This window comes from Lathyrus oleraceus, unplaced genomic scaffold (assembly GCF_024323335.1).
Source record: "Lathyrus oleraceus cultivar Zhongwan6 unplaced genomic scaffold, CAAS_Psat_ZW6_1.0 chrUn0482, whole genome shotgun sequence".
Lineage (NCBI taxonomy): Eukaryota > Viridiplantae > Streptophyta > Magnoliopsida > Fabales > Fabaceae > Lathyrus > Lathyrus oleraceus.
Window position 1 is genome coordinate 18,549 of NW_026112873.1, and position 26,641 is coordinate 45,189.

A 26,641-nucleotide genomic window follows, 5' to 3' on the forward strand; every position below is an offset into this window, starting at 1 on the left:
GTGAATAAAAATTAAAAATTAAATTAAATTACAGATGATTAGTCAAAAGTAAAATGTAATAGACGTCAATTAGTTTTTCAATTTTTAGTTGTAATGGTAATAATAAAAAATTTAAATATTTTTTATATTCATTACTGCATTTAATTGGGAACAACTTTACATATAATTTTTTATAAATATTCTATCAGCATTCAGTTTTTTTAATGATGACATTAAATTTTATGACATTAATGTTTTGAATAACTTTTTACAGTGATTTATGACGTTTTGTCTTTAAAATAGTTTCCCTTCTTCTATTATTAGTGTCAAATAAAATTTATTTTTTTAAAAGACTAAAATTAACTTTTTTTATTATAGATTAAAATTTAAATTTTGTTGATTTAAATTAAATTGTGATAGATCAATTTAATAACTATTAATTATGAATAATTTCGAGACTAATATTTGTTTTTATTGAATATTTATCTTAGTAACTTTTTTATACCGTGTAATTCTATTAATGTTAGAGACAGTGATTAATATATATAATACATTGTACATATTTCCTATGCCTCTAATTGTAAAGGTGTAAAATTTAATTCTCATAATAATATAAAATGTTCAGTTTTTGTTGAATATAATATAATATATATGTTTACTATTTATAATTTAGTTCTTATAATAATATAAAATTTTATATCTATGTTTATTATTTCTAATTTAAATAAAATTAATTATATTATTAAAAATAATAAATATAATTAACTATTAACATGAATAAAATAATATATAAAAATGACCGCTTTTATTTATTTTCATATTGATTGTATCCTATGTTATATTAAAAAAAATTATATGAATATTCATAATAATATTAATATATAAGTAAATGTTGTACTTTGGTAATTTTTTGTTATGCTCCTTTGTAATGCTATTAATATTTGAGATAAAAATCTTATATGTATATTTTTTTAAAATTGAGTAAAGTAAAAATAGTATATTTATTATTTGTACAAAAATAATATTGACCAAAAAATGTATAAAACTATATTTTCCTATAATATTTATAATACAAATTAAATAAATTATGATTCATCATACCAACTAAAAACAATGAGTCAATGACTTTAAAAATACTTAAAAGCGAGTTCTTATTTTAGTTAATAAATTATGATTCAATATTCATTATAATGTGGTATTGGAGAATTAGGGAAAGTGAAAAAGGGGTTTGGGTAGAAAAAGAGTCAAAGAATGGGTGTTGAAAGATAATGGTGTTTTGATTAGTGGTTTAGTAAAAGGTATTCACATAAGCTAATAGGATGATGTGGACTATTTTTTAGGAAGTCAGTGTTAAGTGTTGCAAAATTATTTGAAGCATTAAATTTAATATATATAAATAGATAGAGAAAGAGTCAAAGAATGGGTGTTGGAAGATAATGGTGTTTTGATTAGTGGTTTAGTAGAAGGTATACACATAAGCTAATAGGATGATGTGGACTATTTTTTAGGAATTCAGTGTTAACTGTCGCAAAATTATTTGAAGCATTAGATTTAATATATATAAATAGATTAGTGAAACTAAAATACTTATACAAACGATCAAAGTCATTCCATCCCCTACGGTCCAAAGATTTAAATCTTGTTAATATTCAGAACTATTCATGAACATCACAGCAAATATGATTAAAATGTTAGTAGCTCCCACGTAAATAAGTAGCTATGGCACAGCTACAACATGCGAGTTTGCTAAAATATATAAACCAGAACCAGTCCCAACAAAAAGCAGAAAAAATGGGGTTGGTATGTAATACTACTCCTAAACTTTCTAATATAAGACCTGATCCCACAAAGACTATAAGGAAATCATGCAGCGGTTTAGACAGATCCATTATATGTAATAAAAAAAGACAAAGAAATAGAAATATCATGACCTTATTGATATGACCAAGATTTTTTTTTATATACTTCAATTTTTTTTTTGCATTGAAAAACCTAAGTAGTTTAAATTGTTGTCCAATAATACTTGGTTAGCTCGTAGAATCTGTACTATCAATTTCAGTGATCTCTTTTAGTGATCTAGCTTGCTAGAAGGATCAATTTCAATGTGATAGATATAGCAAGGTGTATAGGAGGACACATAGGAAGAGAGAGTTGGGGAATAATTCCACTCCCACTCAAAATTAATTATGTTAGCAGCACATGGGAGAGGTGGCAGAAGAGAGAGAATCAGGGAATGTTCCCTTGTCAGTATGCATGATTTAAGTCTCAATTCCCTAGGAGAGATAAGGATGGGAGGAAGAAGTACAAGGTGATGAAAAATTAAAGGCTATAGTGCAGGTCCTGCTAGCAGATCCTAGTAGCCAAACTGGTTTTCAGCTCAAAGGTGGTAGGTTGTATCATGAAGGCAGAATAGTGGTTCCAAAGCAATCACCCAGATTTGCTTGGATCTTACATGAGTTCCATGATACTGTTGTGGAAGGGAACTCAGGATACCTAAGGACTTACAAAAAAAATTCTAGTGTGGTGTATTGGGAGGGTATGAGAAAGAGGATATAAGAGTATGTGCAGGCTTGTGAAGTGTGTCAAAGGAATAAGTATCAAACCTTGAGCCATGGAGGATTGCTACAACATTTGCGTATACCAACACAGACATGGAGTAACATTTCTATGGACTTCATGTGTGAGGGTTGCCTAAGGTGTATGGAGTGGATATTGTGATGATAGTGGTGGATAGATTGACAAAATATGCTCATTTCCTTCATATGAGCCATCCTTATACTGCTAAGAACATTACTGACTTATTCATAAAATAAGTGGTCAGGCTACATGGTTTCCCTATCTCCATAGTCTCTGATAGAGATAAGGTTTTTTTAAAGTAATTTCTGGTCTTAATTGTTTAAACAGGCAGGTAATGGATTGAAGTACAATAGTGCTTACCGTCCTCAGTCAGATGGGAAAATTGAGGTGGCAATAGGTGTTTAGAGACTTATTTGAGATGTGCGACTGAGCTTAAACCAAAATAGTGGCCAAAATGGTTGGCTTGGGCAGTTTAGTACAATACCAATTACCATGCATCCTTGAATGCCACTCCTTTTGAAGTCTTATATGGAAGAACCCCACCAATGTTAGTAAGAGGGGATACTCCATTTTCGGTAGTAGATGAAGTCAACAAGTTGACTGCTGAGAGGAATGTTATGCTCAGAGAGTTGCAGGAGTAGTTGCTGAAGGCACAAGATTTGATTATAAAAAGAATAAATATAATTATTTATAAATATGAATAAAATTTTGTACAAAATGATTTTTTTATATTGATTGTTTCCCATGTTATATTTAAAAAAGTTGATATGAATATTAATAATAATAGTAATAGTAATAATAAGAATATATAAGTAAACCATGTATATTGATTATAAATTGCAAATTATAATGCAATTGGAATCCAATGAACGGTTAATTATAATAAAATTAATTATTAAACATGTAAAACATGCTTGTAATAATAATAAATGAATATTAATTCTTAATTATGATAAAATTAAATTAGTCAATTACTTAATATGTAAGTAAACAACCATATCAATCCGTTTTAAATGGTATAAGTTGTGAGTGATAATAAATCTTAGACCATTATAAAGTTTTATTATTATATTCACCAAAATGTGTAACTCAGGTCCATTAATTCATCCGTTTTCTTTAATGATTTAAAAAATAGTCTATTATATTTATTGTCATTATTTCATGAGTTTTTCTTAAATGATATAAATGTTTATAATAATGTTAATATCCATCTTTATTAAATTATTTATAAAAGTAAAATATTTTGTTTGCGTAACATTTTATTATGTGCTATTAACATTTAGGTACAATATATTAAGTAAAATAGAAATAGAAAAGGGGAAAACAGAATTCTAGGAGGGATAATTTATCTTTTCCTAGAGTGATTCTTTATTGTTTATGTCAAAATAGATACGTAGTGAAGGAATGACCAAATAAAAAAGGTGGGAATTGAATTCACCAAATACAAGTTTCTTAATTAACTTTAAAAAAAAAGAATTGAATCATGAGTCTATATTAGAAATATATTTCTATTAAGATTATATTTTCATTCACATCCTAAAAAAGGAAATGGAATTTTTTGAAACATAGAATAAAGTTATGTATTGACTCACTTTCAAAAATATTCTGATTATTAAAAACTCAACGGGACCCACTCGAATTCATCAAAGAAAGAGTGGATCACTGTAGAGTTCTTATGCTTTCATTTTGAAAAAGAAATTCATCTCATTATTAGAGGGATGATCCCAATCCGGAATATGAACCTTAAAAGAAAATACCAGTTAAACCAATCACAATAATAGCGGTTATAGTACCTACTATCCAAAGAGGAATTCTTCCAGTAGTATTGGCCATTTATCCTACTTTCCTCCATATTTGATCAAGTAGTTATTCATACTAGAGACCTAAACAATCATATATATAATTATGAAATGATATCCTTCCGAATAGGATAAGAGAATTCCTAGTATATATATATATATATATATATATATATATATATATATATTTCTTATATTAATTGATGAATTAATTGAAGAAATAAATTGAGAATAAAAAAGAAAGTACAAAAATGAGTAATAAACCCCAGTAGAGAGTGATACGATTCAATTCAACATTTTGTTCATTTGGGTTTGATTGTGTCATAGTTCTGTAATTCAGATTAGGTTTATCGTTGGATGAATATGGAGGGTATAGTAATGCTATGGCTAACCTAATATCTAATATTGGTAATAATATCAGAAAAAGAACATTCTCATGTGCTTCCAGACATGTGGAGCTCCACATATTCTTATATAGTTAAAAATAAGTGACGATTAGTGACGAGATCAAGTACTACAAAATAGTTTTTCTTTTTTTTTTCTGGTTTTTTGTTTCAAGGTACTGAATCAAAAATTCCTCAAAGTTTAAGACTATAGTAAGATTAGGGTTCTTTCCATTGATTATTAGCTTCAGACAAAATCTTGATTTCTATTATTAGTTCTATAAAGATTTCTTACTCGAGAGCTACGACAATTGCACATATCAAAGAAACTAAAATAATTATTGAAATTAGTTCAAATGGAAGAAAAAAATTTGTTGATAAATGAATTCCAATTTGCTGACTAGTACTTATCAAATCTTGCTCAATAATCTGATTTGGTCTTGTAGTCCAAATAACTTTGTACCATGATGTATATGAAATAATAGTTACTAGAATAGGACCCGCGTGATGCACCGGTGGTTTAGAAGACCGTGCGGGTAGTAAATAGAAGTTGTTGAAATAAAATAATACTTTATTTATGGTAGATATTATTTATTATAAAAACTCTATAATATAGATAATAAGATTATCATAACAAAAGAAAATAGTCTAATTTTAATTGAAAACTAATACATTTATAAATAATGGAAATGAAGGCGAAACATGAAATTAAATTTTAAAACATAAAAGGAATCTTCAAAATTGGAATCAATTTTTATGGTTTTTGTTATTTTTTTTCTTGGATGAGATTTTGTTGTTTCTTTGTTTTGCTTTAATAGATTTTCGACTCTTTAATTTGTGTATGAGAAGTGACTCGTCGTCACAGGATAATATATGAAGATCATTGTTGCTATTATTATTTTTAGAATTCCCTTTGATATATGTTTCATCATCTGATGATGTTATGATTAGCCTTCGCTCAGCACTAAGTTGTTGTTGTTGTTGTTCCTCTTCTTCTTATTCTTCTTGGTGATCTTCTTTATTTTAAATCATTGTGGTGATATGGACTCCTATATGTGATAAGTATATTGTGTGTATTCATAAAATTAGTAGTATATTTGTATGATTGTAGTACAAATTTAATTACATGTTAAAATGTATTTTCAGAATTGATTCTTGTAAAATAGCGGTTGGTACAAAAGTTCGTGATATTGTGTAAATTTGCAATCCTTCTTTTAAGTTTTTTATAGACAATTTTATTTCAAAAATAAGAGTACAATGACAGAGGTTATGTAGAATTGATGGTGTAAACATGTTAGGTTGTTGTTGCAAGAGCATTTGAGCTGTTGTATTTAGTAGCTTTTGGGTCTCTTGATCAAAAATGTCAAAGTCGCTTTAGCGGTTTCATCGGACATTTTCAGCATTATTTTGAACTTGTGATTACATGCTTTTTTTATATTATATTACTAATAATAATTTTGATAAAATGGTTTATGATTGCAAATGTCTAACCTTGTTTTGGATACTTAGAAGGTGTTTCACACAAAGTAAATTTCAATTTATGGGCTTTTTGTTAAACTTCTTCATACTGTTTGCACATTCAATATAATGCCATCCAAACGTATCATCAATTTCATTTATAGTTGATAAAACTATGAAGAAAACCTCTCATGTTTAGAAGTTTAGAAAAATTTGGAAGTAAAATAACTTTAGAATTGTATTTTCAAAAGAGTTGTTTAAATAAAATTTATAGTGTACTTGTGTATCTGACTCTAGTGTCATTGCCATTATGACAATAAAAGTTGAGTTGATGAAGTATTCATCTGTGGAATAAAAATTTAGATTTATTTATGAAAATGGTAATATTTTGAGTGAATAAAATATCTATAACGTTTAAATATATAGTTACCTCTAAACATATTCACTGTTGTAGAGGTGATTGCAACAATGGCGCTTCTTTCTGGTTGACTTGTCATCAAATTTTCAAAGTTTTACACAATGTGACCTTAACAATTATGTTTAGAATATAAGATTAATTTTAATTTAGTATACTTAATTTATATATGAATATATGAATAGGAAAATATGTGTAGTTGAAATCTTACTCTTGTAGCCTCAATTTAAGTCTGGGAATTTTTGTAGGTTTTTCTTGTAAGTAAACATTTTCTTCATGTCCAAGGGCATGAAGCACTCCATTTATGTCTAAAAAGAAACATAAACGTAGTTGTATAATATAATTTATATTATTGTAGGGTAACTTGTGTATAACACTACCAGAGAGAACATTGTTGTCTCCAACTCTTTTTGAAATTATTTCTATGACAACAAATTCAAAATAATGGTGTGAAATTGTGGATTTTGAGTATTGAATACTTGTTAACAGTAGTCATTTGTAAAAACCATGATGTTTTTAAGTCTTTGACTCTTTTGTATGTTTCATTTTCCCGAACTATTTCTATACTTTTCATGGTATATAAGTTTTCTTCTTGTATCAATTAGTGGTATAAAATATTTGTTTATCATTGCATCTCTGAAGGAAAAAATATATAGCAATAAAATATTGAAATCAATTATTTTTTAAAGAAAAAATAATAATATTTAATATTTAGAATATAAAAGTATATTTTGTTAAGAACAAATACAATATTTGGGATAAAGAGTTAATACCTTCTCATCTAACAAAATCATTTTTATGAATGTTAAGATCTAAGATTAAATTTTCAATTGCTGATTGTATGGTAATATGAATATATAGTGAATCTGATAGTTGTTATGGTGAGGTATTAAAAAAAATTAACAGATTGTTATTTATATAAAACAGTGTGTTTATGACTTTTCTTATGACAGTAACGTATTAAAAATTAAATGCAATTGTGATAATAATAAATGAATATTTTTATTATCATTATTTCATGGTGATGTGATGTCTTCTTCATTCATTCACTAATAAGTATAACAATGGATAGTTTGTTGTAAGCCGACATCAGGGTCGCCCATGTGCATGTGCTGCAGCACAGGGCCATAAATATTAGAGGGCCCAAATTTTTGAAAATTTCAATTTTTTTTAATAAATATCAATAAAAATGAATAAAATGTTATTAAAAAAACTCAATAATCGAAAAAAATATTACGATAAAAACTCAATACATAGAAAAATCAAGATTGATCAAAACTCAAAATAAATATAATTAAATGTATTTTTAATATAGTTTTTTTAATTATTATAATTATGTTTTAAAAAAATGGGCCCATTTTTGTAATTAAAACGGGGCCTCCGATATAATTGGGTCGACCCTGGCCGTCATCAAACATGAGTTGTATCATCAGAGAATACTGTGTTTTTTACTTTACTAGATCATCAGAGTGTATTGTTATTACACAATGTGATGTTTACAAAACAAAAGACACCCTTATTGCATTCTGAAACCTTTACTGTGTGTTATAGTACCAAATCTTGTGGCATATATTCTAAGTATTATTTCTTGACTTTCTTATTGAAATTCTGAATTTGTTATATACCTCTGGATTTTATGAACATTTGCAGCATCTAGAAAGTGTAAGATTCAGACTCAGTTCGACCAAGGGCTTTATATATATGTGACTATAGAAGCTGACTGAAGGTTTTGTTGACTAAGCCTTATATGTGTTTAAAATAGTTACATATTAATTTAATCAGTTATGTGCTCAACTTTAAAGGTGCTTGAGATAAAAGTTGCATATTTCTATAGTTAAAATATTAATATGCTTATTTTTTGGGTATGTTATATTAAAATTTCTCAATAAATTATTATTTTTATAAATAAAGCGATCTTATTCTTATTATTCTTTATGAACGGTTGATAATTAAATAGACCGAATAATGATTTTATCTTAGATAATGTAAAATAATTTTTTTTTTAAGTTCAGAATTTTAATTTGGTATTTATACATTTCTCTTTTATAATTCTATTTATCTGACTTAATGTCTCATTAGTTTTTTTTATACTTTTATTTATCTGACTTAATGTCACATTAGTTTTTTTAAACAATTTTAAAAACAAATTTAATATTTTCAGAAATAAAAGAAGACATTCGGAAAGCGGTAACGAACATTCTGATATCGTCATCAGTTAGTTTTCATCCATTTGAATTTGTTTTAAGTAACTAATAGAGGTTCAATGTCTAAATTTAGTGTATGGCGGAAGCGGATATACGTAATGTTTATTACACAAAAAAACTATCATCAAAAAGCAACCATAATGTCAGCATAGATCATGAAAAATAGAGCATTCTGTAAAATAGTAGCAACAAACAATGTAAACTGCATTTGCCAGCTCTAATACATCATTGTTCATCATAACTTGCATGTTATTCACGTAAAAGAAAAAACATAGTATTTAAATGAGAAGAAAAAAAATACATTAACATAAGAAACTAATCAAGAGAAGAAATAACAGTAAAAGAAAAGATGGAGATGGCAAATTATGCATGTTATAATGTATCATTTAGTCCTTCAAACAATATCTGGATGGCTGATGATATTATGATAAAACATGTTCCTCTTTTGTGTCTCCAAATTGCTTATGATATTTTGGTTTCTCGGCTTTTCTACTTCGTCCTTAAGCCCCTTCATGTGCCCCTCATTATTGCGCAGGTGTTGGTAAGTATTCATTCATCATATATTTCTTTCTTTCTTTTGCCAGTAAATTTGAATCATCAATACACATGATAGTTAGTCACATTGAATTTTCAACATAAAAACATATAAAAGTTTATACATTAAGACTGCCATAAAAACATATAAAAGTTCATACATTAAGACTTCCATAAAAACATATAAAAGTTCATACATTAAGACTGCGTTTCATAAATGAGAGATAAAAAAATATAATAATTCCTGAATTTTATATAATGCAGGCTGGTTTTACTCTGAGTCCAAGTCTCTTGGGAAATTTTGAATGGGTATTTTCCTTGTTTTATAGTCAATATGGAATCCTAGCCGTTGAAACCTTTGCAAACTTAGGAATAATGTACTATGTGTTCCTAAGTGGTTTAGAAATGAATTCAGACACCATCTTAAGATCAAGGAAGAAAGGTACAAGCATAGCAATTGCCGGCATTGTGACGCCAATGTTATTTGGTGTTGGATTTCTAGCTCTACAACAAAAACTTATAGATAAAAATGATGTTTTCGCACAAACACCAAAAGAAAATCAAGGCGAAGCATATTTATTCTGGTGTTTAGCACTTTCTGTAACAGGTTTCCCTGTCCTTGCAAGAATCTTAGCTAATCTTAAACTTTTATATACAAAGCTTGGAAAAGATGCATTGACAGCAGCTATGTTAACCGATGCATATGGTTGGGTTATGTTTACCTTGTTGATTCCTTATTCGACTAGAGGTGGAAAGCCTTATCTCTCAGTAATCTCTACTTTGATGTTCATAGTTTTTTGCTTTGCTGTGGTGAGACCTATCCTTACTCCAATCATTGAACACAAAACAAGTATGAACACGTGGCGAAAATCACACCTGTTGGACGTGTTGACGGGAGTGTGTATTTGTTCGTACATTACGGATTCTCTCGGTACACATCCTATTGTTGGAGCTTTTGTGTTTGGATTAATTTTGCCTCATGGAAAGTTTGCTGATGTGGTTTTGGAATTGTCGGCCGATTTTGTTTCTGAGATTCTGTGTCCTGTTTACTTTGCTGGATTTGGTTTTAGACTCAACTTGCCTTTCCTTTTGAAGCAAAAGAATGCGGGTTTAATGTTTTTGGTTATGCTTTTGTTATGCATACCTAAAGTTTTGAGCTCTGTGATTGTCACTTTCTTCTTCGGTATGCCTGCCCGAGATGGAGTTGCCATTGGATTGCTTCTCAACACCAAGGGTATCATGGCTGTCATACTACTGAATATTGCTTGGGACAAAAGGGTAATTTTAAACTACCATTTTTCTATTATTGCATGATTTAAATCAAACAGCCTTTTAACCAACTTACTTTTTTTTCTTTTTTCTTTACAGATTTTGGATCCATATACTTTCATGGTTATGATGCTTGCTATTATAGTAATGACTGTAATGGTTTCTCCCTTGATCAATGCAATATACAAACCAAAATTCCGATTCATGCAATCGCAATTAAGGACCGTGCAAAAACTGAGGTTCGATGTGGAGCTTCGAATCGTCGCTTGTGTCCACAATGCTAAACATGCCAATAACATGATCCATGTCATTGAAGCCACAAATGCTACTAGACTTTCACCTATACATGTATCAGTAGCTCACTTAGTTCAACTCACTAGACATGGCACAGCTATTCTTGTTTCACAAATGGATAATTCAAACAGCACGATTGGTGGCGCAGAAGCAACCAACTATGGATCACAATTAGAGTTTGAGAGCATAACTAATGCATTTGAAAAACTCGTAGAACAATACAATGCGATTAGGTTTGACATATCAAGTGTTGTCTCGTCCTACACAACTATCCATGAGGACATTTACAATGTTGCCGAAGAGAAACGCGCCAGCCTAATTCTCCTTCCCTTTCACAAAGACTACTCAACAATAGAAGATGCTCCAGAAATAATCCACAATGAACATTGTGAGATAAACAAAAATGTTCTACAAAAAGCACCTTGTTCGGTAGGGATCTTTGTGGATCGCGGTTTAGGATCGTTGTTAGAAATAAAATTACGCATTATAATGATTTTCATCGGTGGACCTGACGACCGTGAAGCCTTGTCTATTGCATGGAGAATGGCGGGGCATCCAGGAACACAATTACATGTTGTGAGGATCAATCTGTTAGGTAAGGCTGCAGAAGAAACAAAACTAAAAATGGAAAAAAGCAAGTCTCGTCATGGAATGTTGTCGACGGTTATAGACAATGTGATGCAAAAAGAGTTGGATGAAGAGTGTATAATTTCCTTTAGGCACAAAGCAGTGAACAATAACGATTCAATTCTTTACTCAGAGAAGGAAGTCCATTCGAATACGGGCGAAGAGATTCCAACGCTTCTTAACGATATTGATAAACCTGGATATGATTTGTACATTGTTGGACAAGGAAGCGGTAAGAACTCGGTGATTTTTTCGAGGTTGTTGGAATGGTGCGACCATCCTGAACTTGGTGTTATAGGTGACATATTGGCTTCAACTAGCTTTGGTACGCAATCTTCTGTGCTTATTGTGCAACAATATTTGGTTGGAAGAAAACGCGTTATGAGAAAATGTCATGAAGTGAAAACTGGTACTGAAAATTTGTAAAAGATCGATCGACGATACAAAGTTTTGGATTAATTAATATTTTGTATAGTTAGAATGATTTGTTTTCATTTTTTTATAAATTAAGTGGTTATAGTTCATCAGGTAAAGCCATTTATTTGTTATACCATATTTCAATTTTTTTTAATAGTTAAATCATGTTATGGTCTCCTAGTACCTGCATTACATGTTTTAATTTTTTAAATGATAATTCATTTAATATAATATATTAAAATAGAATAGTATGGTTTTGAGCCGTACATTTAGAGCTGTTAAAATGACTAGCTCATAAGGATCACTCTGTCTGGCTCGAAAAATCATAGAGTTAAAGCTTTAAAATTAGAGCTTGTATTTTTTTGAAGCATTTAATTCGACACTCCCTCACTTAGACCTGACACCCTCCATCACGTATGAAAAGACGACATTGCCCTTGTAAAATCATTTTCAAAATTTTCACAATTTATAGTGCAAGAGTGTGAATTATATATTTTACTTAAATTAGATATTTAATATATTTTATTAAAATTATATATATATATATATATATATATATATATATATATATATATATATATATATATATATAAATTTTTATTAATATGTAATTTTAAATTTAGAGTAATAACAAAAAAATTAAATATTTATTATTTTCATTATTGAATTTAATTTGTGAACAACTTTAAATATATTAGTGGTTCTCCAAAAAAGAAAAAAAATTAATTGTAGTTTATTGTAAATATTTTATCAAGATTCAGTTTATTTATTAGTATCATAAATAAACATTTTTTTTGATAGACTAGATTAATTTTTTATGATTCAAATGAATTTTATTTTAATACTTTAATTAATGGCCTTCATATAGTATAATATATGCTACATGGTGATGCATTATTTTTAATAAATATTGATTATAGTCATCTAATATCTACGTTTATTATTTGTAATTTACCAACAATATGAAGAATATTATTTTGATTATAAAAAGAATAAATATAATTATTTGTAAATATGAATAAAATTTTGTACAAAATGATCTTTTTTATATTGATTATTTCCTATGTTATATTTAAAAAAAATTGATATGAATATTTATAAAATAATAATATTAATAATAATAATAATATAAGTAAACCATGTATATTGATTATAAATTGCAAATTATAATGTAATTGGAATCCAATGAACCGTTAATTATCATAAAAATAATTATTAAACGTGTAAAATATGGTTGTCATAATATTAAATGAATATTAACTCTTAATTATGATAAAATTAAATTAGTCAATTACTTAATATATGTAAGTAAACAACCATATCAATCCGTTTTAAACGGTATGAGTTGTGAGTGATAATAAATCTTAAACCATTATAAAATTTTATTATTATATTCACCAAAATGTGTAACTCAGGTCCATCAATTCATCAATTTTCTTTCATGATTTAAAAAATAGTCTCTTATATTTATTGTCCTTATTTCATGAGTTTTTTTTAAATGATATAAATGTTTATAATAATGTTAATATCCATCTTTATTAAATTATTTACAAAAATAAAATATTTTGTTTGTGTAACATTTTATTATGTGCTATTAATATTTAAAATAAAATTTTATATGTATTAATTTTGTTAATATTTAGAAATAAAGTAATATATTTATTATTCATATGCATCATTCAGTTAAGAATAATAACGTGAATTATATTTTTTTTAGTTATTTATGATATTCATTATTTAATTTTTAAAATGACATTATATTCATTATTTATACTTTTTTGATAAATAATAATATTAATGGTTAAATGAAAATGTAGAGAAATTGTTTTATTATAATTTGATTAAATTTTTTATTAAATTTTTATTGTTAATAAATATTTCAATTTAGTTCACATATGAATGTTATAATTTTATATTGTCATTAGGAAATAAATAGTTGTAAATTTGATGTGAATAAAAATTAAAAATTAAATTAAATTACAGATGATTAGTCAAAAGTAAAATGTAATAGACGTCAATTAGTTTTTCAATTTTTAGTTGTAATGGTAATAATAAAAAATTTAAATATTTTTTATATTCATTACTGCATTTAATTGGGAACAACTTTACATATAATTTTTTATAAATATTCTATCAGCATTCAGTTTTTTTAATGATGACATTAAATTTTATGACATTAATGTTTTGAATAACTTTTTACAGTGATTTATGACGTTTTGTCTTTAAAATAGTTTCCCTTCTTCTATTATTAGTGTCAAATAAAATTTATTTTTTTAAAAGACTAAAATTAACTTTTTTTATTATAGATTAAAATTTAAATTTTGTTGATTTAAATTAAATTGTGATAGATCAATTTAATAACTATTAATTATGAATAATTTCGAGACTAATATTTGTTTTTATTGAATATTTATCTTAGTAACTTTTTTATACCGTGTAATTCTATTAATGTTAGAGACAGTGATTAATATATATAATACATTGTACATATTTCCTATGCCTCTAATTGTAAAGGTGTAAAATTTAATTCTCATAATAATATAAAATGTTCAGTTTTTGTTGAATATAATATAATATATATGTTTACTATTTATAATTTAGTTCTTATAATAATATAAAATTTTATATCTATGTTTATTATTTCTAATTTAAATAAAATTAATTATATTATTAAAAATAATAAATATAATTAACTATTAACATGAATAAAATAATATATAAAAATGACCGCTTTTATTTATTTTCATATTGATTGTATCCTATGTTATATTAAAAAAATTATATGAATATTCATAATAATATTAATATATAAGTAAATGTTGTACTTTGGTAATTTTTTGTTATGCTCCTTTGTAATGCTATTAATATTTGAGATAAAAATCTTATATGTATATTTTTTTAAAATTGAGTAAAGTAAAAATAGTATATTTATTATTTGTACAAAAATAATATTGACCAAAAAATGTATAAAACTATATTTTCCTATAATATTTATAATACAAATTAAATAAATTATGATTCATCATACCAACTAAAAACAATGAGTCAATGACTTTAAAAATACTTAAAAGCGAGTTCTTATTTTAGTTAATAAATTATGATTCAATATTCATTATAATGTGGTATTGGAGAATTAGGGAAAGTGAAAAAGGGGTTTGGGTAGAAAAAGAGTCAAAGAATGGGTGTTGAAAGATAATGGTGTTTTGATTAGTGGTTTAGTAAAAGGTATTCACATAAGCTAATAGGATGATGTGGACTATTTTTTAGGAAGTCAGTGTTAAGTGTTGCAAAATTATTTGAAGCATTAAATTTAATATATATAAATAGATAGAGAAAGAGTCAAAGAATGGGTGTTGGAAGATAATGGTGTTTTGATTAGTGGTTTAGTAGAAGGTATACACATAAGCTAATAGGATGATGTGGACTATTTTTTAGGAATTCAGTGTTAACTGTCGCAAAATTATTTGAAGCATTAGATTTAATATATATAAATAGATTAGTGAAACTAAAATACTTATACAAACGATCAAAGTCATTCCATCCCCTACGGTCCAAAGATTTAAATCTTGTTAATATTCAGAACTATTCATGAACATCACAGCAAATATGATTAAAATGTTAGTAGCTCCCACGTAAATAAGTAGCTATGGCACAGCTACAACATGCGAGTTTGCTAAAATATATAAACCAGAACCAGTCCCAACAAAAAGCAGAAAAAATGGGGTTGGTATGTAATACTACTCCTAAACTTTCTAATATAAGACCTGATCCCACAAAGACTATAAGGAAATCATGCAGCGGTTTAGACAGATCCATTATATGTAATAAAAAAAGACAAAGAAATAGAAATATCATGACCTTATTGATATGACCAAGATTTTTTTTTATATACTTCAATTTTTTTTTTGCATTGAAAAACCTAAGTAGTTTAAATTGTTGTCCAATAATACTTGGTTAGCTCGTAGAATCTGTACTATCAATTTCAGTGATCTCTTTTAGTGATCTAGCTTGCTAGAAGGATCAATTTCAATGTGATAGATATAGCAAGGTGTATAGGAGGACACATAGGAAGAGAGAGTTGGGGAATAATTCCACTCCCACTCAAAATTAATTATGTTAGCAGCACATGGGAGAGGTGGCAGAAGAGAGAGAATCAGGGAATGTTCCCTTGTCAGTATGCATGATTTAAGTCTCAATTCCCTAGGAGAGATAAGGATGGGAGGAAGAAGTACAAGGTGATGAAAAATTAAAGGCTATAGTGCAGGTCCTGCTAGCAGATCCTAGTAGCCAAACTGGTTTTCAGCTCAAAGGTGGTAGGTTGTATCATGAAGGCAGAATAGTGGTTCCAAAGCAATCACCCAGATTTGCTTGGATCTTACATGAGTTCCATGATACTGTTGTGGAAGGGAACTCAGGATACCTAAGGACTTACAAAAAAAATTCTAGTGTGGTGTATTGGGAGGGTATGAGAAAGAGGATATAAGAGTATGTGCAGGCTTGTGAAGTGTGTCAAAGGAATAAGTATCAAACCTTGAGCCATGGAGGATTGCTACAACATTTGCGTATACCAACACAGACATGGAGTAACATTTCTATGGACTTCATGTGTGAGGGTTGCCTAAGGTGTATGGAGTGGATATTGTGATGATAGTGGTGGATAGATTGACAAAATATGCTCATTTCCTTCATATGAGCCATCCTTATACTGCTAAGAACATTACTGACTTATTCATAAAATAAGTGGTCAGGCTACATGGTTTCCCTATCTCCATAGTCTCTGATAGAGATAAGGTTTTTTTAAAGTAATTTCTGGTCTTAATTGTTTAAACAGGCAGGTAATGGATTGAAGTACAATAGTGCTTACCGTCCTCAGTCAGATGGGAAAATTGAGGTGGCAATAGGTGTTTAGAGACTTATTTGAGATGTGCGACTGAGCTTAAACCAAAATAGTGGCCAAAATGGTTGGCTTGGGCAGTTTAGTACAATACCAATTACCATGCATCCTTGAATGCCACTCCTTTTGAAGTCTTATATGGAAGAACCCCACCAATGTTAGTAAGAGGGGATACTCCATTTTCGGTAGTAGATGAAGTCAACAAGTTGACTGCTGAGAGGAATGTTATGCTCAGAGAGTTGCAGGAGTAGTTGCTGAAGGCACAAGATTTGATTATAAAAAGAATAAATATAATTATTTATAAATATGAATAAAATTTTGTACAAAATGATTTTTTTATATTGATTGTTTCCCATGTTATATTTAAAAAAGTTGATATGAATATTAATAATAATAGTAATAGTAATAATAAGAATATATAAGTAAACCATGTATATTGATTATAAATTGCAAATTATAATGCAATTGGAATCCAATGAACGGTTAATTATAATAAAATTAATTATTAAACATGTAAAACATGCTTGTAATAATAATAAATGAATATTAATTCTTAATTATGATAAAATTAAATTAGTCAATTACTTAATATGTAAGTAAACAACCATATCAATCCGTTTTAAATGGTATAAGTTGTGAGTGATAATAAATCTTAGACCATTATAAAGTTTTATTATTATATTCACCAAAATGTGTAACTCAGGTCCATTAATTCATCCGTTTTCTTTAATGATTTAAAAAATAGTCTATTATATTTATTGTCATTATTTCATGAGTTTTTCTTAAATGATATAAATGTTTATAATAATGTTAATATCCATCTTTATTAAATTATTTATAAAAGTAAAATATTTTGTTTGCGTAACATTTTATTATGTGCTATTAACATTTAGGTACAATATATTAAGTAAAATAGAAATAGAAAAGGGGAAAACAGAATTCTAGGAGGGATAATTTATCTTTTCCTAGAGTGATTCTTTATTGTTTATGTCAAAATAGATACGTAGTGAAGGAATGACCAAATAAAAAAGAGTGGGAATTGAATTCACCAAATACAAGTTTCTTAATTAACTTTAAAAAAAAAGAATTGAATCATGAGTCTATATTAGAAATATATTTCTATTAAGATTATATTTTCATTCACATCCTAAAAAAGGAAATGGAATTTTTTGAAACATAGAATAAAGTTATGTATTGACTCACTTTCAAAAATATTCTGATTATTAAAAACTCAACGGGACCCACTCGAATTCATCAAAGAAAGAGTGGATCACTGTAGAGTTCTTATGCTTTCATTTTGAAAAAGAAATTCATCTCATTATTAGAGGGATGATCCCAATCCGGAATATGAACCTTAAAAGAAAATACCAGTTAAACCAATCACAATAATAGCGGTTATAGTACCTACTATCCAAAGAGGAATTCTTCCAGTAGTATTGGCCATTTATCCTACTTTCCTCCATATTTGATCAAGTAGTTATTCATACTAGAGACCTAAACAATCATATATATAATTATGAAATGATATCCTTCCGAATAGGATAAGAGAATTCCTAGTATATATATATATATATATATATATATATATATATATATATATATATCATTTCTTATATTAATTGATGAATTAATTGAAGAAATAAATTGAGAATAAAAAAGAAAGTACAAAAATGAGTAATAAACCCCAGTAGAGACTGATACGATTGAATTCAACATTTTGTTCATTTGTGTTTGATTGTGTCATAGTTCTGTAATTCAGATTAGGTTTATCGTTGGATGAACTGCATTGCTCATATTGATCCCAAAAAAGAAACGGTGGATACCGTTAGTGAACAGCCAACCATCGGACTCTAAAAAATTGATAGGTCCTATCTATGGTCATTGGAGCCTCCTAAAAAGATTAACTAAATTCATCGAGTTGTTCCAAAATCAAAATGGCCAATTATTAAAGGAATTCCTTGTCGGGTTTCTATAAAATACTCGTCTGGATGGAGGCTTCCAAATATATCGTAAGTTCAACCCAAGCTGACAAATAACCATACCGCAATGAATATGGAGGGTATAGTAATGCTATGGCTAACCTAATATCTAATATTGGTAATAATATCAGAAAAAGAACATTCTCATGTGCTTCCAGACATGTCGAGCTCCACATATTCTTATATAGTTAAAAATAAGTGACGATTAGTGACGAGATCAAGTACTACAAAATAATTTTTCTTTTTTTTTCTGGTTTTTTGTTTCAAGGTACTGAATCAAAAATTCCTCAAAGTTTAAGACTATAGTAAGATTAGGGTTCTTTCCATTGATTATTAGCTTCAGACAAAATCTTGATTTCTATTATTAGTTCTATAAAGATTTCTTACTCGAGAGCTACGACAATTGCACATATCAAAGAAACTAAAATAATTATTGAAATTAGTTCAAATGGAAGAAAAAAAATTGTTGATAAATGAATTCCAATTTGCTGACTAGTACTTATCAAATCTTGCTCAATAATCTGATTTGGTCTTGTAGTCCAAATAACTTTGTACCATGATGTATATGAAATAATAGTTACTAGAATAGGACCCGCGTGATGCACCGGTGGTTTAGAAGACCGTGCGGGTAGTAAATAGAAGTTGTTGAAATAAAATAATACTTTATTTATGGTAGATATTATTTATTATAAAAACTCTATAATATAGATAATAAGATTATCATAACAAAAGAAAATAGTCTAATTTTAATTGAAAACTAATACATTTATAAATAATGGAAATGAAGGCGAAACATGAAATTAAATTTTAAAACATAAAAGGAATCTTCAAAATTGGAATCAATTTTTATGGTTTTTGTTATTGTTTTTCTTGGATGAGATTTTGTTGTTTCTTTGTTTTGCTTTAATGGATTTTCGACTCTTTAATTTGTGTATGAGAAGTGACTCGTCGTCACAGGATAATATATGAAGATCATTGTTGCTATTATTATTTTTAGAATTCCCTTTGATATATGTTTCATCATCTGATGATGTTATGATTAGCCTTCGCTCAGCACTAAGTTGTTGTTGTTGTTGTTCCTCTTCTTCTTATTCTTCTTGGTGATCTTCTTTATTTTAAATCATTGTGGTGATATGGACTCCTATATGTGATAAGTATATTGTGTGTATTCATAAAATTAGTAGTATATTTGTATGATTGTAGTACAAATTTAATTACATGTTAAAATGTATTTTCAGAATTGATTCTTGTAAAATAGCGGTTGGTACAAAAGTTCGTGATATTGTGTAAATTTGCAATCCTTCTTTTAAGTTTTTTATAGACAATTTTATTTCAAAAATAAGAGTACAATGACAGAGGTTATGTAGAATTGATGGTGTAAACATGTTAGGTTGTTGTTGCAAGAGCATTTGAGCTGTTGTATTTAGTAGCTTTTGGGTCTCTTGATCAAAAATGTCAAAGTCGCTTTAGCGGTTTCATCGGACATTTTCAGCATTATTTTGAACTTGTGATTACATGCTTTTTTTATATTATATTACTAATAATATTTTGATAAAATGGTTTATGATTGCAAATGTCTAACCTTGTTTTGGATACTTAGAAGGTGTTTCACACGAAGTAAATTTCAATTTATGGGCTTTTTGTTAAACTTCTTCATACTGTTTGCACATTCAATATAATGCCATCCAAACGTATCATCAATTTCATTTATAGTTGATAAAACTATGAAGAAAACCTCTCATGTTTAGAAGTTTAGAAAAATTGGGAAGTAAAATAACTTTAGAATTGTATTTTCAAAAGAGTTGTTTAAATAAAATTTATAGTGTACTTGTGTATCTGACTCTAGTGTCATTGCCATTATGACAATAAAAGTTGAGTTGATGAAGTATTCATCTGTGGAATAAAAATTTAGATTTATTTATGAAAATGGTAATATTTTGAGTGAATAAAATATCTATAACGTTTAAATATATAGTTACCTCTAAACATATTCACTGTTGTAGAGGTGATTGCAACAATGGCGCTTCTTTCTGGTTGACTTGTCATCAAATTTTCAAAGTTTTACACAATGTGACCTTAACAATTATGTTTAGAATGTAAGATTAATTTTAATTTAGTATACTTAATTTATATATGAATATATGAATAGGAAAATATGTGTAGTTGAAATCTTACTCTTGTAGCCTCAATTTAAGTCTGGGAATTTTTGTAGGTTTTTCTTGTAAGTAAACATTTTCTTCATGTCCAAGGGCATGAAGCACTCCATTTATGTCTAAAAAGAAACATAAACGTAGTTGTATAATATAATTTATATTATTGTAGGGTAACTTGTGTATAACACTACCAGAGAGAACATTGTTGTCTCCAACTCTTTTTGAAATTATTTCTATGACAACAAATTCAAAATAATGGTGTGAAATTGTGGATTTTGAGTATTGAATACTTGTTAACAGTAGTCATTTGTAAAAACCATGATGTTTTTAAGTCTTTGACTCTTTTGTATGTTTCATTTTCCCGAACTATTTCTATACTTTTCATGGTATATAAGTTTTCTTCTTGTATCAATTAGTGGTATAAAATATTTGTTTATCATTGCATCTCTGAAGGAAAAAATATATAGCAATAAAATATTGAAATCAATTATTTTTTAAAGAAAAAATAATAATATTTAATATTTAGAATATAAAAGTATATTTTGTTAAGAACAAATACAATATTTGGGATAAAGAGTTAATACCTTCTCATCTAACAAAATCATTTCTATGAATGTTAAGATCTAAGATTAAATTTTCAATTGCTGATTGTATGGTAATATGAATATATAGTGAATCTGATAGTTGTTATGGTGAGGTATTAAAAAAAATTAACAGATTGTTATTTATATAAAACAGTGTGTTTATGACTTTTCTTATGACAGTAACGTATTAAAAATTAAATGCAATTGTGATAATAATAAATGAATATTTTTATTATCATTATTTCATGGTGATGTGATGTCTTCTTCATTCATTCACTAATAAGTATAACAATGGATAGTTTGTTGTAAGCCGACATCAGGGTCGCCCATGTGCATGTGCTGCAGCACAGGGCCATAAATATTAGAGGGCCCAAATTTTTGAAAATTTCAATTTTTTTTAATAAATATCAATAAAAATGAATAAAATGTTATTAAAAAAACTCAATAATCGAAAAAAATATTACGATAAAAACTCAATACATAGAAAAATCAAGATTGATCAAAACTCAAAATAAATATAATTAAATTTATTTTTAATTTATATATAAATGTATTTTTAATATATTTTTTTTAATTATTATAATTATGTTTTAAAAAAATGGGCCCATTTTTGTAATTAAAACGGGGCCTCCGATATAATTGGGTCGACCCTGGCCGTCATCAAACATGAGTTGTATCATCAGAGAATACTGTGTTTTTTACTTTACTAGATCATCAGAGTGTATTGTTATTACACAATGTGATGTTTACAAAACAAAAGACACCCTTATTGCATTCTGAAACCTTTACTGTGTGTTATAGTACCAAATCTTGTGGCATATATTCTAAGTATTATTTCTTGACTTTCTTATTGAAATTCTGAATTTGTTATATACCTCTGGATTTTATGAACATTTGCAGCATCTAGAAAGTGTAAGATTCAGACTCAGTTCGACCAAGGGCTTTATATATATGTGACTATAGAAGCTGACTGAAGGTTTTGTTGACTAAGCCTTATATGTGTTTAAAATAGTTACATATTAATTTAATCAGTTATGTGCTCAACTTTAAAGGTGCTTGAGATAAAAGTTGCATATTTCTATAGTTAAAATATTAATATGCTTATTTTTTGGGTATGTTATATTAAAATTTCTCAATAAATTATTATTTTTATAAATAAAGCGATCTTATTCTTATTATTCTTTATGAACGGTTGATAATTAAATAGACCGAATAATGATTTTATCTTAGATAATGTAAAATAATTTTTTTTTTAAGTTCAGAATTTTAATTTGGTATTTATACATTTCTCTTTTATAATTCTATTTATCTGACTTAATGTCTCATTAGTTTTTTTTATACTTTTATTTATCTGACTTAATGTCACATTAGTTTTTTTAAACAATTTTAAAAACAAATTTAATATTTTCAGAAATAAAAGAAGACATTCGGAAAGCGGTAACGAACATTCTGATATCGTCATCAGTTAGTTTTCATCCATTTGAATTTGTTTTAAGTAACTAATAGAGGTTCAATGTCTAAATTTAGTGTATGGCGGAAGCGGATATACGTAATGTTTATTACACAAAAAAACTATCATCAAAAAGCAACCATAATGTCAGCATAGATCATGAAAAATAGAGCATTCTGTAAAATAGTAGCAACAAACAATGTAAACTGCATTTGCCAGCTCTAATACATCATTGTTCATCATAACTTGCATGTTATTCACGTAAAAGAAAAAACATAGTATTTAAATGAGAAGAAAAAAAATACATTAACATAAGAAACTAATCAAGAGAAGAAATAACAGTAAAAGAAAAGATGGAGATGGCAAATTATGCATGTTATAATGTATCATTTAGTCCTTCAAACAATATCTGGATGGCTGATGATATTATGATAAAACATGTTCCTCTTTTGTGTCTCCAAATTGCTTATGATATTTTGGTTTCTCGGCTTTTCTACTTCGTCCTTAAGCCCCTTCATGTGCCCCTCATTATTGCGCAGGTGTTGGTAAGTATTCATTCATCATATATTTCTTTCTTTCTTTTGCCAGTAAATTTGAATCATCAATACACATGATAGTTAGTCACATTGAATTTTCAACATAAAAACATATAAAAGTTTATACATTAAGACTGCCATAAAAACATATAAAAGTTCATACATTAAGACTTCCATAAAAACATATAAAAGTTCATACATTAAGACTGCGTTTCATAAATGAGAGATAAAAAAATATAATAATTCCTGAATTTTATATAATGCAGGCTGGTTTTACTCTGAGTCCAAGTCTCTTGGGAAATTTTGAATGGGTATTTTCCTTGTTTTATAGTCAATATGGAATCCTAGCCGTTGAAACCTTTGCAAACTTAGGAATAATGTACTATGTGTTCCTAAGTGGTTTAGAAATGAATTCAGACACCATCTTAAGATCAAGGAAGAAAGGTACAAGCATAGCAATTGCCGGCATTGTGACGCCAATGTTATTTGGTGTTGGATTTCTAGCTCTACAACAAAAACTTATAGATAAAAATGATGTTTTCGCACAAACACCAAAAGAAAATCAAGGCGAAGCATATTTATTCTGGTGTTTAGCACTTTCTGTAACAGGTTTCCCTGTCCTTGCAAGAATCTTAGCTAATCTTAAACTTTTATATACAAAGCTTGGAAAAGATGCATTGACAGCAGCTATGTTAACCGATGCATATGGTTGGGTTATGTTTACCTTGTTGATTCCTTATTCGACTAGAGGTGGAAAGCCTTATCTCTCAGTAATCTCTACTTTGATGTTCATAGTTTTTTGCTTTGCTGTGGTGAGACCTATCCTTACTCCAATCATTGAACACAGAACAAGTATGAACACGTGGCGAAAATCACACCTGTTGGACGTGTTGACGGGAGTGTGTATTTGTTCGTACATTACGGATTCTCTCGGTACACATCCTATTGTTGGAGCTTTTGTGTTTGGATTAATTTTGCCTCATGGAAAGTTTGCTGATGTGGTTTTGGAATTGTCGGCCGATTTTGTTTCTGAGATTCTGTGTCCTGTTTACTTTGCTGGATTTGGTTTTAGACTCAACTTGCCTTTCCTTTTGAAGCAAAAGAATGCGGGTTTAATGTTTTTGGTTATGCTTTTGTTATGCATACCTAAAGTTTTGAGCTCTGTGATTGTCACTTTCTTCTTCGGTATGCCTGCCCGAGATGGAGTTGCCATTGGATTGCTTCTCAACACCAAGGGTATCATGGCTGTCATACTACTGAATATTGCTTGGGACAAAAGGGTAATTTTAAACTACCATTTTTCTATTATTGCATGATTTAAATCAAACAGCCTTTTAACCAACTTACTTTTTTTTCTTTTTTCTTTACAGATTTTGGATCCATATACTTTCATGGTTATGATGCTTGCTATTATAGTAATGACTGTAATGGTTTCTCCCTTGATCAATGCAATATACAAACCAAAATTCCGATTCATGCAATCGCAATTAAGGACCGTGCAAAAACTGAGGTTCGATGTGGAGCTTCGAATCGTCGCTTGTGTCCACAATGCTAAACATGCCAATAACATGATCCATGTCATTGAAGCCACAAATGCTACTAGACTTTCACCTATACATGTATCAGTAGCTCACTTAGTTCAACTCACTAGACATGGCACAGCTATTCTTGTTTCACAAATGGATAATTCAAACAGCACGATTGGTGGCGCAGAAGCAACCAACTATGGATCACAATTAGAGTTTGAGAGCATAACTAATGCATTTGAAAAACTCGTAGAACAATACAATGCGATTAGGTTTGACATATCAAGTGTTGTCTCGTCCTACACAACTATCCATGAGGACATTTACAATGTTGCCGAAGAGAAACGCGCCAGCCTAATTCTCCTTCCCTTTCACAAAGACTACTCAACAATAGAAGATGCTCCAGAAATAATCCACAATGAACATTGTGAGATAAACAAAAATGTTCTACAAAAAGCACCTTGTTCGGTAGGGATCTTTGTGGATCGCGGTTTAGGATCGTTGTTAGAAATAAAATTACGCATTATAATGATTTTCATCGGTGGACCTGACGACCGTGAAGCCTTGTCTATTGCATGGAGAATGGCGGGGCATCCAGGAACACAATTACATGTTGTGAGGATCAATCTGTTAGGTAAGGCTGCAGAAGAAACAAAACTAAAAATGGAAAAAAGCAAGTCTCGTCATGGAATGTTGTCGACGGTTATAGACAATGTGATGCAAAAAGAGTTGGATGAAGAGTGTATAATTTCCTTTAGGCACAAAGCAGTGAACAATAACGATTCAATTCTTTACTCAGAGAAGGAAGTCCATTCGAATACGGGCGAAGAGATTCCAACGCTTCTTAACGATATTGATAAACCTGGATATGATTTGTACATTGTTGGACAAGGAAGCGGTAAGAACTCGGTGATTTTTTCGAGGTTGTTGGAATGGTGCGACCATCCTGAACTTGGTGTTATAGGTGACATATTGGCTTCAACTAGCTTTGGTACGCAATCTTCTGTGCTTATTGTGCAACAATATTTGGTTGGAAGAAAACGCGTTATGAGAAAATGTCATGAAGTGAAAACTGGTACTGAAAATTTGTAAAAGATCGATCGACGATACAAAGTTTTGGATTAATTAATATTTTGTATAGTTAGAATGATTTGTTTTCATTTTTTTATAAATTAAGTGGTTATAGTTCATCAGGTAAAGCCATTTATTTGTTATACCATATTTCAATTTTTTTTAATAGTTAAATCATGTTATGGTCTCCTAGTACCTGCATTACATGTTTTAATTTTTTAAATGATAATTCATTTAATATAATATATTAAAATAGAATAGTATGGTTTTGAGCCGTACATTTAGAGCTGTTAAAATGACTAGCTCATAAGGATCACTCTGTCTGGCTCGAAAAATCATAGAGTTAAAGCTTTAAAATTAGAGCTTGTATTTTTTTGAAGCATTTAATTCGACACTCCCTCACTTAGACCTGACACCCTCCATCACGTATGAAAAGACGACATTGCCCTTGTAAAATCATTTTCAAAATTTTCACAATTTATAGTGCAAGAG

General features: G+C 28.4%; 2 protein-coding genes across 2 annotated transcripts; both read left to right on the top strand.

Annotated features, from left to right (window-relative positions):
* The first annotated feature begins 9,164 nt into the window (after positions 1-9,164).
* On the top strand, positions 9,165-11,965 carry LOC127114271 (cation/H(+) antiporter 15). The gene is made up of 3 exons (XM_051046575.1): positions 9,165-9,356; positions 9,614-10,627; positions 10,718-11,965. The coding sequence occupies exons 1-3, from the start codon at positions 9,165-9,167 to the stop codon at positions 11,963-11,965; spliced, it is 2,454 nt and encodes an 817-aa protein (XP_050902532.1).
* Positions 11,966-23,369: 11,404 nt separating this feature from the next.
* On the top strand, positions 23,370-26,170 carry LOC127114272 (cation/H(+) antiporter 15). Its single transcript, XM_051046576.1, has 3 exons — positions 23,370-23,561; positions 23,819-24,832; positions 24,923-26,170. The coding sequence occupies exons 1-3, from the start codon at positions 23,370-23,372 to the stop codon at positions 26,168-26,170; spliced, it is 2,454 nt and encodes an 817-aa protein (XP_050902533.1).
* Positions 26,171-26,641: the final 471 nt, after the last annotated feature.

Excerpts from the sequence above, each read along its gene's own strand:
- LOC127114272 (XM_051046576.1), top strand. The coding sequence starts at position 23,370 with ATGGAGATGGCAAATTATGCATGTTATAATGTATCATTTAGTCCTTCA. Across the intron at positions 23,562-23,818 it reads TCATTATTGCGCAGGTGTTG|GCTGGTTTTACTCTGAGTCC; the intron begins GTAAGTATTCAT and ends TATATAATGCAG. Across the intron at positions 24,833-24,922 it reads ATATTGCTTGGGACAAAAGG|ATTTTGGATCCATATACTTT; the intron begins GTAATTTTAAAC and ends TTTTCTTTACAG.
- LOC127114271 (XM_051046575.1), top strand. The coding sequence starts at position 9,165 with ATGGAGATGGCAAATTATGCATGTTATAATGTATCATTTAGTCCTTCA. Across the intron at positions 9,357-9,613 it reads TCATTATTGCGCAGGTGTTG|GCTGGTTTTACTCTGAGTCC; the intron begins GTAAGTATTCAT and ends TATATAATGCAG. Across the intron at positions 10,628-10,717 it reads ATATTGCTTGGGACAAAAGG|ATTTTGGATCCATATACTTT; the intron begins GTAATTTTAAAC and ends TTTTCTTTACAG.